Source organism: Somniosus microcephalus, chromosome 5 (assembly GCF_052327205.1).
Source record: "Somniosus microcephalus isolate GS21.2 chromosome 5, FLI_Smic_1.0, whole genome shotgun sequence".
NCBI classification, from domain to species: Eukaryota; Metazoa; Chordata; class Chondrichthyes; order Squaliformes; family Somniosidae; genus Somniosus; species Somniosus microcephalus.
In genome coordinates, this window is record NC_140991.1 from 296027411 (window position 1) to 296043861 (window position 16451).

At 44.0% G+C, this 16451-nt stretch overlaps 1 protein-coding gene across 1 annotated transcript in view; it reads right to left on the reverse strand.

Moving 5' to 3' along the window:
• Positions 1–13144, reverse strand: part of LOC147117824 (sodium-dependent neutral amino acid transporter B(0)AT1-like) — a 79413-nt gene extending 66269 nt beyond the window's left edge. The window contains exon 1 of the mRNA XM_085989172.1: positions 12847–13144. Within this exon, the coding sequence (XP_085845298.1) occupies positions 12847–13048 (202 nt within the window). The 5' untranslated portion in view covers positions 13049–13144. The remainder of the gene's footprint in view (positions 1–12846) is intronic.
• Between the last annotated feature and the right edge of the window lie 3307 nt (positions 13145–16451).

The following is a 16451-nucleotide window of genomic DNA, read 5'->3' on the forward strand; positions in this document are numbered from 1 at the left end:
CTGAATTGAAGATAAGCTGAAGGGGTGATTGACTCAGCTTGCAGACTTATCCTTCAGTTATCTCCAGCCTTTCCTCAATTAAGCAAGACACTGCATGCAGTCATCAATTGATGCTTGAACAGCCTTATTTACTTTGCCAATGGACATCTGGGTAACTACATTATAGCTGGACAAAGAAAGTAAATAACATTAGTTTAAACATAAAGTTCATCTTTTATAAAATTATCGTTATGCATTTATCTTTTGTTTCATCCCAACTGAAAAAACAAAAGCTGTTTGATTTGACCTGTCTCAGATTGAAATTGCAAAATTTATCTCCGTCTTTTGGCGGTACAGATTAATTTTTTTCGTTCCTGGGATGTGGGCAAGGCCAGCATTTATTGCCCATCCTTAATTGCCCTTGAGAAGGTGGTGGTGAGCCGCCTTCTTGAACCGCTGCAGTCCGTGTGGTGAAGGTACTCCCACAGTGCTGTTAGTGAGGGAGTTTCAGGATTCTGACCCAGCGACAATGAAGGAACGGCCGATATACTTCCAACTCAGGATGGTGTGTGACATGGAGAGCTTGATGGCTGAGGTGATCGGGGATGTAGCTGATGGAAATTCAACACTGTAAGGCCCCAGTGAACCAAAACAGTAGGATTAGGGTTTTACAAATTGGTGAGATACCAGTTCAATCCTGTCACTTCACTGTTTTCCCAATCTCGGCATGGGGCCGTGGGCAAGCAGAGTCCAAAGTGAACAAAATGGAGCAGGAATAGCAGTTGATAACTCTTCACAGTACCTTAGGGTGCGGGAACACTATTGGTACCGATTTGAAACTGATACATCCTTACAGTGACATGAAGCCAAGAGTAAGTCTTAGACCTGTCAGCTCTGCAGTGCTCTCTGACCAGAGACAATAGAGCAGTGTACATGCATTGGAATAGAATGTAATGGGGATTGATTGTCTCCCCGTCCTCCCAGGTGCAGTCTTTGGTTGGTCAGCTGGCAGAGTTTGCCCACCTGCCGCCCCATAATCCTTGCCCAGTCTATGTTGTGGGCGTGGCCTCATTAAGAGAAAGAAAGAAATTGCATTTATATAGCACCTTTCACGGCCACCGGACATTTCAAAGTGCTTTACGGCCAATGAAGTACTTTTTGAAGTGGAGTCACTTTTGTAATGTAGGAAACGTGGCAACCAATTTGCACACAGCAAAGTCCCACAAACAGCAATGTGATAATGACCAGATAATCTGGTTTTGTTATGTTGGTTGAGGGATAAATATTGGCCAGGACACTGGGATAACTCCGCTGCTCTTCTTCGAAATAGTGCCATGGGATCTTTTACATCCACCTGAGAGAGCAGATGGGGCCTTGGTTTAATGTCTCATCCGAAAGACGGCACCTCCAACAGGGCAGCACTCCCTCAGCACTGCACTGGAGTGTCTGCCTAACTTTATGTACTCAAAGTCTCTGGAGTGGGACTTGAATCCACAACCTTCTGACTCAGAGGCAAGGGTGCTGCCCACAGAGCCACAGCTGACACTGACATTAGCATTTGGCCAGCAGGTTGCAGATGGATAATGAGCAGCTTGAGGCGGTCTGCTCACTCCAGGAGACTGCAATATTGGCAGCCGGGCCGGCATTGGGTTGGAAGGAGTTAGGGGGTCCAGGGCGGTGGGGGTCCGGAGGGAGGGAATACAGAACAGCAGCAGCCCAGGCTGGTTTTGTGGAGCCAGTACAGTGCAATACCATAAAACCTAGCCACGGGCTCCCCTTTGACTGGACTGCCAGCTAATCCCGGGCGGAGGATACACAGCGCCTACTCCGCCCAGTACTGTCCGAAAATGACAATCGGGATCCTGTGTACATCATAGCACAGCGATTTTCATATTAAAAGAACCAGGCAGCTGAGTAAGGTGGGCGCTCTGGCTGCTTGAGAAAAAAAACATGGGCTAGAGGAGAGAGATAAAAGCAGAAATACACACAGGGACAGAGAGAAAGAGAATCCTAGGGCCAATTTACTGTAAAAGTAACGGTTAGGTTAACGCCGCTCACCTTTGCTTATGCGCAATTCAGACAGCAACTTCAGGCAAGCACAGACGTGCAGTTAAACGCGGAAATCCGGAAGTTGCTGTCTGAGTTGCGCCGCTCCTCCGTAAGCTGCGCGAAAATGGCATCTCGCCGTCTGGCTCCCCATTCAATTGCATTAAACACCCTGAAGTTCCTGTATTGGCATGATAGATACGGACTAAACTCATCACAAAAAGTTACGGCTCATCTATTCCAGTCTAAGTGCCCTTTTAACGGTGTGCTAAGTTTCTGGAATTCAGACAAATGTAGAAACAGCATTGCATTGGAAGCATGAGAACAGTAGGATTAAACAGTGCTGTGAGTGCTTAACACAGAGGTACATTGTATTGTCATGACTTTGTGGAACTGTTGGTGTATTGGGGATGGGAGGGATAAATTACATGAAGCGTTCTTTGATGAGCTGCTCTCCGAGAGCTCAGGTAGCTAGGGGCACTGGTAGTCGATGCCTCTCCTGCTCTTCATCCTCTTCATGCTCCTCTTCCTCTGCCTTCTGTTACACTTCTTGTTGCCCAGGTGGTGGCAAGTGCTGGTCCCTCCTGATAGCATAGTTGTACAGCATGCAGTTGAACCACAAATCTGGATACCCACTGAGGGATGTACTGTAAGGCTCCTCCAGAAAGGTCCAGGCAGCGGAAGCATTGCTTGAACATGCCGATTGTTTGCTCGATGATGTTTCTGGTGGCAACAGATTGTAGGCCACCTCTGCAGCTGTGCCCAGGTTCCTGACAGGAGTCATGAGTCATGTCCGGAGGGAATATCCCTTGTCACCCAATAGCCAACCTATAACAAGTGCTAGGCAATGACCATTTCCAGCAAGAGTGAGTCTACCCACCTCCCTTTGACATTCAATATCATTACCATCATTGAATCCCCCACCATCAACATCCTGGGGGCCACCATTAACCAGAAACTTAACTGGACCAGCCACATAAATATTGTGACAACAAAAGCAGGTCAGAGGCTGAGTATTCTGCAATAAATGACTCAACTCCTGACTCCCCAAAGCCTTTCCACCATCTACAAGGCACAAGTCAGGAGTGTGATGGAATACCCTCCACTTGCCTGGATGAGTGCAGCTCCAACAACACTCAAGAAGCTCGACACCATCCAGGACAAAGCAGCCCACTTGATCAGCAACTCATCCACCACCTTAAACATTCACTCCCTCCACCAACAGCGTACCGTGGCTGCAGTGTGTAGCATCTACAAGATGCACTGCAGCAACTCGTCAATGCTTCTTCGACAGCACCTCCCAAACCCTCGACCTCTACCACCTAGAAGGAAAAGGGCAGCAGGCACATGGGAACTTCACCACCTCCAAGTTCCCCTCCAAGTCACACACCATCCTGACTTGGAAATATATTGCTGTTCCTTCATCGTCGCTGGGTCAAAATCCTGGAACTCCCTACCTAACAGCACTGTGGGAGTATCTTCACCACACGGACTGCAGCAGTTCAAGAAGGCGGCTCACCACCACCTTCTCAAAGACAATTAGGGATGGGCAATAAATGCTGGCCTTGCCAGCGACGCCCACATCCCGTGAATGAATTTAAAAAAAGATAAAATTAGTGAGTATTTAGTAATGCATGGTTAACCAAGGACAGCCAGCACTGATTTGTTTAAGGCAAGTGGTGTTTGATAAATGTAATACATTTCTTGAAGAAGTGACCAATTGGATAGAGATGGGGAATGCAGTAGATGTAGCGTCTACGGGTTTTCAGAAGGTGCTCGACAATGTCTCTCACAAGGGGATTGTTACAAAAAGATTCAGGTATTATGAGGAAATATAACAATGTGGAGAAAAGCAACATGGATAAAAATGTGTGGATGAACAGAGAGACCTAGGGCTCAAACCTAATTCCCTGAAAGTGTGAGTGCAGGTCGATAAAGCCATAGAAAAGGCCAAAAGAATTTTGTGTTTAATGAATACAGGCATAGAATGCAAGATTAATTTACACAAAACATTGTTTAGACCACAGTTAAAGTATTGTGTGCCATTTTGGTTTGCCCTATTATAGAAAGGATAGTAAAGCTATAGTGTGCGTACAGCATAAATTTCCCAGGATGATACCAGGATATTATAGGATATTATATTTATGAGGAGGGCCCTGAGATACTGGGACTATTTCTGATAGAGCGCAGAAGGCTAAGAGGAGACTGGTATAAATCTCATCATCATAAAGAAACTACTCATGAAATAACGCTGGCCGGCAGCTGGTGGCGCCATCCAAGGAGTATAAATACTCAGGTGTGGGCCCAGCTTGCCCGCGGACATTTTGTAAGACAAGGAACTAGTGAAGTACAACAAGACCTCCATGTTCTGAAACAAGTTGATTAAAGCCTTGCTTTATACTCAAACCAAGTGCGTAGTGAGTTTTATTACGTCAGAGACTTAATAGAGTTTTAAAAATTCTGAGTAGTTTTAATGGAGTGAACAGGGAAAGACTATTTCTTCTGATTGGAGAGACAGTGATGATGGGTCATCATTTAAAATTATGACTAAGAGAATGAGCAAAGGGATTAGGAGAAGTTTCTTTACATAGTGGGTTGTTGGAGCATGGAATGCTTTACCTGATTGAGGCAGAGACCACTACACCTTTCCAAGGAAAATATTCCTACATTACAACAGTGACTGCAGTTCAAAAGTACTTCATTGGCTGTAAAGCGCTTTGGGATGTCCCGAGGTCATGAAAGGCGCTATATAAATGCATTTCTATTAGGAGAGATTGAGTAGACTGGCCCTATATTCTCTAGAGTTTAGAAGAATGAGAGGTGATCTCATTGAAACATACACAATTCTTACAGGGCTTGACAGGGTAGATGCAGGGAGGATGTTTCCCCTGGCTGGGGAGTCCATAACCAGGGGTCACAGTCTCAGAATAAGGGATCGGCCATTTAGGACTGAGAGGAGGAGAAATTTCTTCACTCAGAGGGTGGTGAATCTTTGGAATTCTCTACCACAGAGGGCTGTAGAGGCTCAGTCGTTGAGCATATTCAAGACAGAGATCGATAGATTTTTGAATATTAAGGGTATCAAGGGATATGGGGATAGTGCAGGAAAGTGGAGTTCAGGTAAAAGATCAGCCATGAGCTTATTGAATGGCGGAGCAGGCTCGAGGGGCCAAATGGCCTACTCCTGCTCCAATTTCTTATGTTCTTATGTAAGTCTTTCTTTGAAGCAGAGGAAAATACAGGACTATGGGAAGAGTGCGGGACAGCAGGATCAGATTTTGATCGCAAAGAACCAGCACAGACACAATTGGATGAGTGGCCTTCTTCCTTGCTTTAAGCTCCTATGGTTCTAAAATGGAACTGGTCAAAGATAGAGGACAATTAGGGAGGGAAAGGATAAGGTGGAGCCCCCGGTTATGTTAAACTGCGTGAGAATTGCCAGATCCAAATATCGCTCTGTTCCAGGTATGTTTGCCCCACATTGTGGCACTAAAACTCAACTCACCTGGAATGACTTGAAATTGCATCTGTTGGCAGCATTTGTACAGCTGGCAGCTGTTTACCAGGCACCAATACATTATATAATGTCCACTAGAACTGTTTTATAAAAGGGTGAGTTAATAATCTACTGTGGAACGCTCAATAAAGTAAAGCAAAGTGTTTTCCAATAAGCCTGTTATGGTTTTAAAACCTAATCAGATGGTAGCAAAACAAGATGAAATAGTCCAACTAGAAAGGCTGAGGTACCAATTAATTGTTTATAAAATGAGCGCTCTTCGGTAATTTCGGTTTTTAAAACAGCCAATGAAGTAGTTGGAAAAACATATGGAGGGGTTAATCTGTTTAATGCATTGAATGATGAGATACAGATGGTCTCTCAGTTGTGTTGTGCTTGGAAGATGCTCAGCAATATTTGCTGATTTAAATGTCTATGACCTAGAAATTCAAAGTGTTTGTGCTGGCCGTTAAGGCCCATTTTGGGGAAAAAGTGGTGGCCGCCTCACTTTCGCCCGCTGCCGGTGGCTCCCGCGGCAACCGCCATTTTCAGCAGGTCGGCTGCGCTGCTGTTGCCCGCGCTTGCCAAAAGTATTGCAATTAGTCGGAGCGTGACGTCAATCGGCGTGCAACGGCGAGTTGACGCCCGCTTATCCATTTTGCATATTGCCGCTCCTCTTGCCGCCCTCTCCAAAGCACGCCCGTGAGGGCGGGCAGCCGCTAAAAGCACTTCAGCAGCGTAAGCAGCCATTAAAACGTTTCAAGCGATAAACGTAAGACAGCCAGGACTATTATCTCCAGGTAGTTGTCTTTATATTAATCACAAGCCTAGGTCTTGATAGCTTACCCTTGAGATTTGTAGGTAAAAGTTTCATTTTTTTTCAGTGGTTTGCTTCTTTGAAACTGTCCTGCCTGAGATTGTAATACTGAATGTGTAACAAATGGGAAGATGCAGAATATTGCAAGTGATTACTTCTGAGTGACTGGAAGAGTAAGCTTGAGGTTTGGATTAGGAATGACCTCTGGATGTTCAGTGTTTCGATCTCTGAAATGTGAATTCAAATTCTTTAAGTTATCAGATATGAGTACACTGTCCTCACCATGGAATAGTAAAAAGCCCTCACTTGTCAGACTCTCCTAAGCCAGTGACTAAAGTGACCTCAGAATATCCATGGAATTATGACTACAGTTTAACGCTTTCAAAATCTACAAAGTGCTGGATTTGATCGTTCCTGTCCTATATCTTTTTCTTCCTCTTTCATGAGAATTTAAATAAGCATTTGAAATAAAAAGCTTTGCTTAGTCTCTGTTCCTTTAGAATGAGATGTGTGGGTAAAGTGATAGGGGAGAGTCCTTGAAAGCATTAAATGGGCCTTCTTGGCTCAATGTCAAAAAAAATGAACTGTGATCCCTTTCAACACCACTGAATGCTGCGTACCTTCTTCAGCGCAATGAGAGGTACAGACTTCCGATCATTAATTTGCCCTGTTTTACACCCACACCCTCCCCCTTTCTCCACTGATCCCATAAAACTGATCAAAGCACAGACTTCCCCGGCGCAGTGGACAGACTCCCCACAAATGCATAATCAATTTGCCGAACCCTTTTCCCATCTGTAGAAATTTTGTGAGCCGGAGCTGATTTAAAAGATGACTTCCTTAGATAGGTTCCGGAGCTTTGCTTGTGTCACTTTGATGCGCTTTAAACAAGAGGGGGCTTTCTCCACAAAAGCTGAAAGCAATGCTGTTGTTAACTCCTCGCAGTCATTGAGGAGGATCTACCCCTCCCGTGGGGGATCAAGGTTCGCTGCTTTAGGAGACTAAACACGCCGGTCAGTCTATCACTTTCTCAGTAATACACAAAGTCAGAAAATGTAAAATAAGTAAAGTTTTATTAAGGTAATCCGGTACCTGGACTCACTCTGAGAAACCCTTTGTGTCTGCACACAAGTATGCCTCCCCAAGAGTGAGCCCCGAGACCCACGGAGCTACAACATTTATACATTTTCATACACTGCAAGTCATGGGAAAACATTAAACTAGACGATCATGCGTTCTGTTAGTCACTTGTTTTTTACAAAGTTTTGCTTGAGTTTCACATTGCTACACCAGTTATCTTATGTCAAGCTTATTTCGATTCCTCCTACATTGTTCAGTTCTTTTTTATCTACAGGATGCGCCTTGAGTGTGGTTAGGGAGTAGAACATTCTGCTCCTTCTGTTCCTTCTTATCTACTACTGCATTTCAATAGCCTTGCATCAGTTTTTTCAACATTTAAACTTTTAACCCATGTCAACTAGTCCATCATGCCTTGCAAGGCACGGCAGTATGTGATTAATTTAACTTATCACTGTAACATTGATTGGTGAGCAGGCGGTAGGTAAATTGCTGTAACAAATATGGCAACTGTTCTGTACATGGGCTGCAGGCCCGTTTCTTCCTCGTTCTCCTTAACTGCAAACGGGACACTGATGGGATCTTCAGCCTCCTGCTGAGCTTAGCCCCGGAAAGAGTGGGTTGCACCACAAATTCTCTACCCCGCTGATATTAATTAGCAGCAGCACCACAATACCGGCGCTGCCTGCACACTCTCTGCCGGCGGCCGTTAACCTTGGCCGGCGCTGTTAACGGCAGGTTTCTGGCCTACTCGAATCTCTAGGTCAAATTGTTTTATAACCTAAGCACCGACTGTGCCAGCTTAACACAGAGAGCATCCTTTCCCTAAGCATAAGAAGATGGGGTGCGAGAAGGGGACCCCCCTCCAGCCAAGGTACAACTTGTTTTCTCATCTACACTCCCCGATTTGTTAAACTCTTTGTAATTAACCCATTGCCGTTTGTTAAATCCTCTTCACAAAGAGACAATTTTAGTTTCAGTTAATAAGTGTACGTCTGTTAATTACCTCAAATGCAAATTAAGAGCGCCACATTGAAAATGCATTCAGTACAAGATTGTTATTTGTAACACTGTAATAAACAGGAAGAAACAGCTAGATACTATAAGAAAAAAATATTAATGTTAAGCACCCCTTAATAGTATCACTGTTTTTCCATTTTTTTAGTAATCTTACAAATAGGATGAGGACGATAGAAGTCCCGTTCACCCATCACCTAATTTTCCCACACTCTACTGTGATAACTTTGTAATGCTGTGCAGCTGCAGTAGATAATCTTAGGAAATGAAATAATCTTAAACTAATATTAATTTAGCTTGTAATTATTAAGAATCCACATGATTTTGAGATAATTCTCACTGTTTGAAGACATGCCGGGATGGGCACTGTTTGACTTAGAGTTTTAACTTTATTGGGTCAACTATCTTCTGGAAGCTCCACACATATTAAATATGTACAAGTTGTAAAAAGGCAGCGGTTATTCAGTAGCTGTTCAATAACTGCCAAAATCAACCCCCAGTAACAGAGTTGTTCATTCTTAAGCCTACCATCCAATTATATTGAAATCAAAACAGTGAGAAAGCAAAGGTGCAGACCATTGTATTTATCCTGGGAGGTTAATAGAGTTATTTAAAAAAAAATCAGTGTGACACCTTACATGTCATGGTTAATTTTTGAAGGATATAGTATGTAAAATACTTCCAGTGAAGTTACGGCAGGAAATTCCAGGCCACTGATTTGTGCATGATAAGCCTATGAGTTGTACCACATTGCATTGGCAGGGAATCCATTAACACATTCACAGGAAATGCCTTTGTCAGCAATATTAACTGAGCAATTAACCCGCTTTATCTTCTTTAATATAGCAGACAAAGTAATTTCATATAAGCACATTACATAACATGTTTATTGCTAATATTGCACAACACAATTTTAACCCAAACCTCTTTCATGCCTGATTGGTTCTCTATTCATCAATCACCTTCCTGCACTAAAATAAGTTGTTTTTCTTGTCTTTAAAAATTGTCTTTTGAAACATTCTGCTGGCCTGGCAGTTACTGCCTCAAGCTGCGGGATATTCCACTCATAGAAATGTCAGCTAAAAGCTCAGGTAAATGCCTAAATTTTTGAAACATTCATTGCATTTGCTCAAAAAAAACCTAAGCATTCTTCACCTGTGTGATGTACTCTGGAGTTATTGCAATTATAAGTGCCATTATCGCCATAATCTCGTCCAACAATTGCTCAGTGCAACTAAAATTAATGCAAAATGGAAAAGGGCTCGGGTAATTCACTGAACAGCAGTTTCATTTACAGCCAAGGCTGAGAACTGGCCGCAGTTACTGTCCAATGGTTCAGTGGGCAAAGTCAATGCTCAGTGTGGAAATGAGCCAGGCAGAGCAGCAAGGTTCCAAGGGTCATTCCCGGTTGGTGTCAGCAATATTAACTGAGCAATTAACCCGCTTTATCTTCTTTAATATAGCAGACAAAGTAATTTCATATAAGCACATTACATAACATGTTTATTGCTAATATTGCACAACACAATTTTAACCCAAACCTCTTTCATGCCTGATTGGTTCTCTATTCATCAATCACCTTCCTGCACTAAAATAAGTTGTTTTTCTTGTCTTTAAAAATTGTCTTTTGAAACATTCTGCTGGCCTGGCAGTTACTGCCTCAAGCTGCGGGATATTCCACTCATAGAAATGTCAGCTAAAAGCTCAGGTAAATGCCTAAATTTTTGAAACATTCATTGCATTTGCTCAAAAAAAACCTAAGCATTCTTCACCTGTGTGATGTACTCTGGAGTTATTGCAATTATAAGTGCCATTATCGCCATAATCTCGTCCAACAATTGCTCAGTGCAACTAAAATTAATGCAAAATGGAAAAGGGCTCGGGTAATTCACTGAACAGCAGTTTCATTTACAGCCAAGGCTGAGAACTGGCCGCAGTTACTGTCCAATGGTTCAGTGGGCAAAGTCAATGCTCAGTGTGGAAATGAGCCAGGCAGAGCAGCAAGGTTCCAAGGGTCATTCCCGGTTGGTGTTGAAGTCGGTGATCTGATTTAGGTTGACCGTAGGGATGCACTAAAATTGGCCTCAGCACCCCTTGACTATGGAGAGGAAAAATCAGTCGGGTCTTCTCCTTGTCGCTGCTATACAGTGCCCCCTGCGGGAAAATGTGCACGTGTGCCGATTGGATGGGGAGAGGATCAGACTTGGCTATGATCTCCTATAGCCAAATAGCCAGCCAACTTTTACTAATCATGCTCACACATGAGGAATGGGCACAGGGTGAGGTACAAGAGGGCGGCTGGTGCCTGTGGATCCATATCTCAGCTTGAGTCAGCACCTTCAAGAGAGAAAATTAGTGGGGAGGGGGAAGAGCGGAATCGCCTGCCAAAAGTCCCTGCTTTGCCACAGGGACTGGTTGATGCTGAGACAATTGTATGTTTACGAGAAATTAGATAAATATTTGAAGCCGAGGAAGGTACAGGATTATAGGAAGAGAGCAGGGTAGTAGGATAAGCTTTGGCACAGATACAATCATTCGCATGTCCCCCTTCTGTGCTGTAAACTTACAGGAAACTCTCTGGTATCCGGCACCAACGGGACCGGGATGGTGCCAGTTGACTAAAAATTCCGGATGACGGAGAGGGTTATCTACCGAGGCTATTTTTAACAAACAGAGTCAGACTCCTGTTATTGAGGTGTTCGGACTTCAAACAGCGCCAAGAAGCCGAGTAGTGGCAGTTTGGAGAACTACCCCCACTGACTAACTCGGCCACCGCGGGTGACTCGGACTTGGCAACAATTCCGGTTATTGAGGTGTTTTCGGAGTATGAATTTTGCCGGTTAATAGAGAATTCCGGATATTTGGGTGCCGTTTAAATGAGAGTTTACTGCATTTGGTTCTAAATAACACCAGAGGGAAATCAAAGGACGTTAGGCATTTCCTAATTCATTATCATATGCCCTTAATGCTTCTAACCCCTTGTTCACCGTGACGGCGAAATTGTGCTGTGGTTTAATAGCAAACTACATTCTGAGGGCTGATTTGCTGCACTCGCAGTGGGGATCCCTGTTCACAGGGAACGCAATGAACGGGTGAAAATTTCCGGCTGTGCGCCTGGAATTTGCCATGATGCACGCCTTTGTGAGTGTTGCTGGAGCACGGAATCAGCCCTTTAATGCGTTTGCCTGAAGATCCTCTCTGTGCTCTCTCAGTGGAGGCATCAATCCGTGTGAAAAAAATGTGTTCACATCGCCACCGAAATACCAGAGAGGGGGAATTTCAGACAAACGTCGCAAGGGTTTGGACGTTAGTATCCCACGGTGTAATTTCAGAGCCTGAAGTAGAAATTTGAACTCAATGTAAATGTATTGAACTCTACCTGGTGTAGAGACTTTCTTATTTCCTTACATTAACGTGTTCCTATTGAAGTTTAGAATTGTCAGAATTATTAACATTTTACAAGATTAGTCGATTTATGTACATTTTCCTGATAATTGCCTGTTCCTTAATTAGTAATGCACACACTCCATGGTTTCATTTTATGCCCCCCAAAAATAAAGCTGAATGAATCAATTATTTTGCCACAGTGGATTTTTTTTTGACTTTGAAACCTAATGCACTTTTACTCAGAACCGTACAGCAGAATACATCAGATTTCAACTTAGGCTCATTTAAAATTTGTAATCTAACAGCGCTTTTGCAAAATAAACAAGCCTGTCTGGAGCAGCATTTAAACACTGCAAGAGCATAAACGACTGGCGCATTAGAGAGCGCTCTGGCTGCACTGAACCCCTCAAGGTTGCTTCAGCATTGTGCAAACCCAATGGATATTTTCCCTTCTATCTCACTGAATTATTAGTGAAGTCCAACTGTATACTCAGAGCATATTATTGAGATACTAATAGATTACCAGAGATAACACTGATGCTAACAGTGTAATTTAAATCTTATGAATAATACAAACCAAACTCAACAAAGCTAAACTGCTGCACTATTTTACACTGTGGATCTCATGCCATTGTCCACAGGATTAGTTTCACACGTGTGAAGTAACAGTCAGCAGCTGTACAGCACTTTCCAGAGTTCCTTTAAAGATACAATTGAGGTTTTAGTAGGAGCCATGAACCAATAACATTAATAGGCTCCGGTGAGGAACACATACATTTTTCAGACAAGTTATCGTTTTTGCACACTTCTGCAAGGATTGCCCTAACTTTCAGTCACTAGTGAGATAACCTCTGTTTATCCATCCTGTACTTCAGGATAAATATCACACTTCCATCTAACAAATGCACTTTTGCAATAAGAATCTGTTGAATTAATGCTGAAAAAAACCCAGTAAGACATATAAAGGCTTCTTTTTGTTTCTTTACACCGTTTGCTGATTGATATGGAGCTGCATTAGGTTACGTACCTCCTCCATGGCTCTGACAGAGATAGGGGAAACGCCACACATTTCCTAATCCCACACAAAAACCAACACATGTTAGCATGTACTGAGCTTTGTTGTCCCATTTGGGTCGGTCATCCACCTCTTCCTTTTCCCTCCTCTCCAGCTCTTCGTAGGATGGAATTCTGTCTTCCAAGCCCGGATTTGGCAGGCTTAATCTTACCATTGTGGTTGAGAGACAGGTCTGCCTTACACAAATGCACGCTGGCTCTGACTGGGAGCAGAAAGGCAGAAGAGGGTCTGAATAAAGTGGACGGTGCTATTGTTGACTAAGTGTTTTTATACTGAACCTTTAGCACCATCACCTGAAAGTGTATATGCTGCAGACGGATGTCTCAGCAGAATGCTTGATTAGCCTGGTAAAATTTGATAATTATTAATGCAGTTTATCACCTGGAAGATTACTGCTCTCAGATTCAATCGTGGGTTTAGTGTCAGAAGACTACTCAATTTAGATTTATTTGTTTTTCAATAATGGTGAACCATCTTTGTCCCCTCCTCTGTTTAACTTTCGCAACTTGTGCTGGAAATAGTTTCTTTCACTGTGTGGGGAATAAAAACTGTTAGATCCGTGATTCTGAGAGTATGATGTGTTTCAATAACCACACGGATGCTGTAACTTAACAATCAACAGTATTATGTCCATGAATGATTGAGACACGGACAGCAGGAGTTGAACAAAACAAGTCTTTACTGATGGAAGTCAATAGTGAAACTGAAAACACCAGAGGCTCACTAGCGCCTTTTATACAGGGGTGGTCACTGCCGGTACTGCAGTCTGAGACCAGTTGTTCTCGTAAAGGCACATACACAACAATTCCTCCCCTTTTAGATAAACAGTACATAACATTCATTTAACAACTAAATGATAACTAATTACAATCACAATTACGGTTGCTAGATACATTGGTTAAGTTTAAGCAATTCTAAGTTCAGTCTTTGAGGAGGCTTCCTGATTCTGTCTGGATAACGCCTCTTTGGGGTATCAGGTTCTTCTGGCAATGTTGAGTCGGGATCAATGTCGTTGTTTGGTTCATCTGCTTCCAATATCACCGGTTCTGCGGTAGCTGCAATTGGTACGTCGATTTCATTGCCAGGTGTATCAGATCGTGGTGTGGAGTTGACATTTTCCAGTGACTCTAGAATCTGGTCAGCATGGCGTCTTACAATGCTCTCTCCAACGTCCACGGTATACATGAGAGGTCCTTGTCGTGTACAAATCGTTCCTGGCTGCCATTTCTCAGTGCGGTAGTCCCGGGCCAAAACTGGTTGACCTATCTTAAAACTCCTGGTCGGCCTTTCATTCGTATTTTGAAACTGCCTGTTGTCCACATCTCTTCGGACGTTTGGCTTAACCAAATCCAAGCGGCATCGTAGTCTTCGATTGAAGAACATCATGGCTGGAGTTTGGTTGGTAACCACATGTGTCGCATTCCGGTAGGCAAACAAGAAGTTGTCCACCTTGTGTTGTAGGGGTATATCTTCATTACACATTGCCTTGATAGCCTTCTTGAATGTTTGGACAAACCTCTCGGCCAATCCATTAGTGGCTGGATGATATGGGGCAGATGTGTAATGCTTAACACCATTGTTCTTTAAGAACCTCCGGAACTCTTCAGACACAAACTGTGGTCCATTGTCAGAGCAAATCTGTTCAGGCAACCCATTCCTGGCGAATATGGTTCGTAAAACTGTGATAGTTTTTTCCGTGGTGGCTGAGGATATTTTTATTACCTCTGGCCACTTTCAATGTGCATCCACCGCGATTAAAAACATCGAGTCCATGAAGGGACCAGCAAAATCAATGTGCACCCTTTGCCATGGAGATGAGGGCCACTCCCATGGATGCAGAGGAGCTTGTGGTGGGGCGTTTTGGACCTTCTGGCATCCTGCACAGCTCTTGGTCATCTCTTCGATTTCTCTATCGATTCCCGGCCACCACACAAACGCTCTGTCTAAGTTCTTCATTTTTACCCCACCCAGATGACCCTCATGAAGCTCATTGAGCACTCTATCCGTCAACTTAGGTGGAATTACTACTCTGGATCCACACATCAAGGTTCCTCTGCACACTGACAGTTGTTCTCTTCTCGGCGAGAATGCTGGCAGCAGTGGTTCGCCATGTGCTGGCCATCCCTTCACCGTTAAATCATAGACCCGTGATAGTGTCGGGTCATTCCGTGTTTCCTTTTCTATGTTTGCATTCGTCACAGGGAGACATTCGACTATGGTCGAGTGGAATAACTCCATTGGATCCACTGCAAGGTCTTCTTCTTCCACCGTCGGCAACGGTAGGTGTGACAATCCATCAGCATTCCCATGCTGTTTAGTTCCTTTGTACTCAATGTCATATTGGTGCGCCCCTAGGAAAAGGGACCACCTCTGTAGCCGTTGTGCTGTCATTATCGGTATGCCCTTCTGAGGGTTGAAAATGGAGATAAGAGGTTGATGATCGGTTAGTAGAGTAAATTTTTGACCATGCAGGTAGTGATTGAACTTCTTCACCCCCCACACTAGGCTGAGGGCCTCTCTGTCAATCTGGGCGTAGTTACGCTCGGCAGAAGTTAACGAGCATGACGCAAAAGCTATCGGCCTCTCTAAACCATCAAGGAATTTATGTGACAGTACCGCCCCAATGCCGTAGGGAGACGCATCACACGCCAGTCTGATCGGCAGTGCTGGGTTGTAGTGAGCCAATACTTCCCTTGAAGTGATTAAGTCCTTACTCTTCTGAAAGGCCCGCTTACAATCATCGCTCCATTTCCATGCTACCCCCATTCGTAGCAGGGCGTTCAGTGGGTGCAGAATTGTCGACAAATTCGGCAAAAACTTATGGTAGTAATTCACCAATCCGAGGAATGACCTCAGTTGCGACACATTTTCAGGTGCTGGGGCCTTAACAACCGCTTCAATTTTGTCAGGGGACTTATGTAACCCCTCTTCATCAATCACGTGGCCACAATACGATATCTGTTTCTTAAAAAACTCGCACTTGGGGCGGTTGGCTCGTAGCCCATGTTCCCGTAGTCTAGTGAGCACCTGTTCTAGGTTGTTAAGTTGTTCACTGTCATCTTCACCTGTCACAAGGATGTCGTCCAAGTAACACTGAGTCCCCGGAATCCCTTGCAGGACTTGTTCCATCGCTCTTTGCCATATCGCCGGAGCCGATGCTACTCCGAATACCAATCGATGATACTGGTAAAGACCTTTATGAGTGTTTATCGTGAGATACTTCCTGGAGGACTCTTCAACCTCCATCTGCAAATATGCTTGTGCTAGGTCAATTTTTGTAAAATGCTTCCCTCCAGACAGTGAGGCGAAGATGTCTTCTATCCTTGGAAGAGGATATTGTACTGTGTGAAGGACTGGGTTCACCGTCACCTTGAAATCCCCACAGATGCAAATCTTCCTTGGCTCCCCGGACTTATTGCTTAACGTTTTCTTCATGACAGGAACGATGGGTGTCACCCACTCGCTCCAGTCGACCTTAGGCAACACGCCTGCCTTCTCCAGATTTTCCAGCTCTGCCTCGACGGCTGGGCGAATTGCATATGGTACCGGTCTTGCTT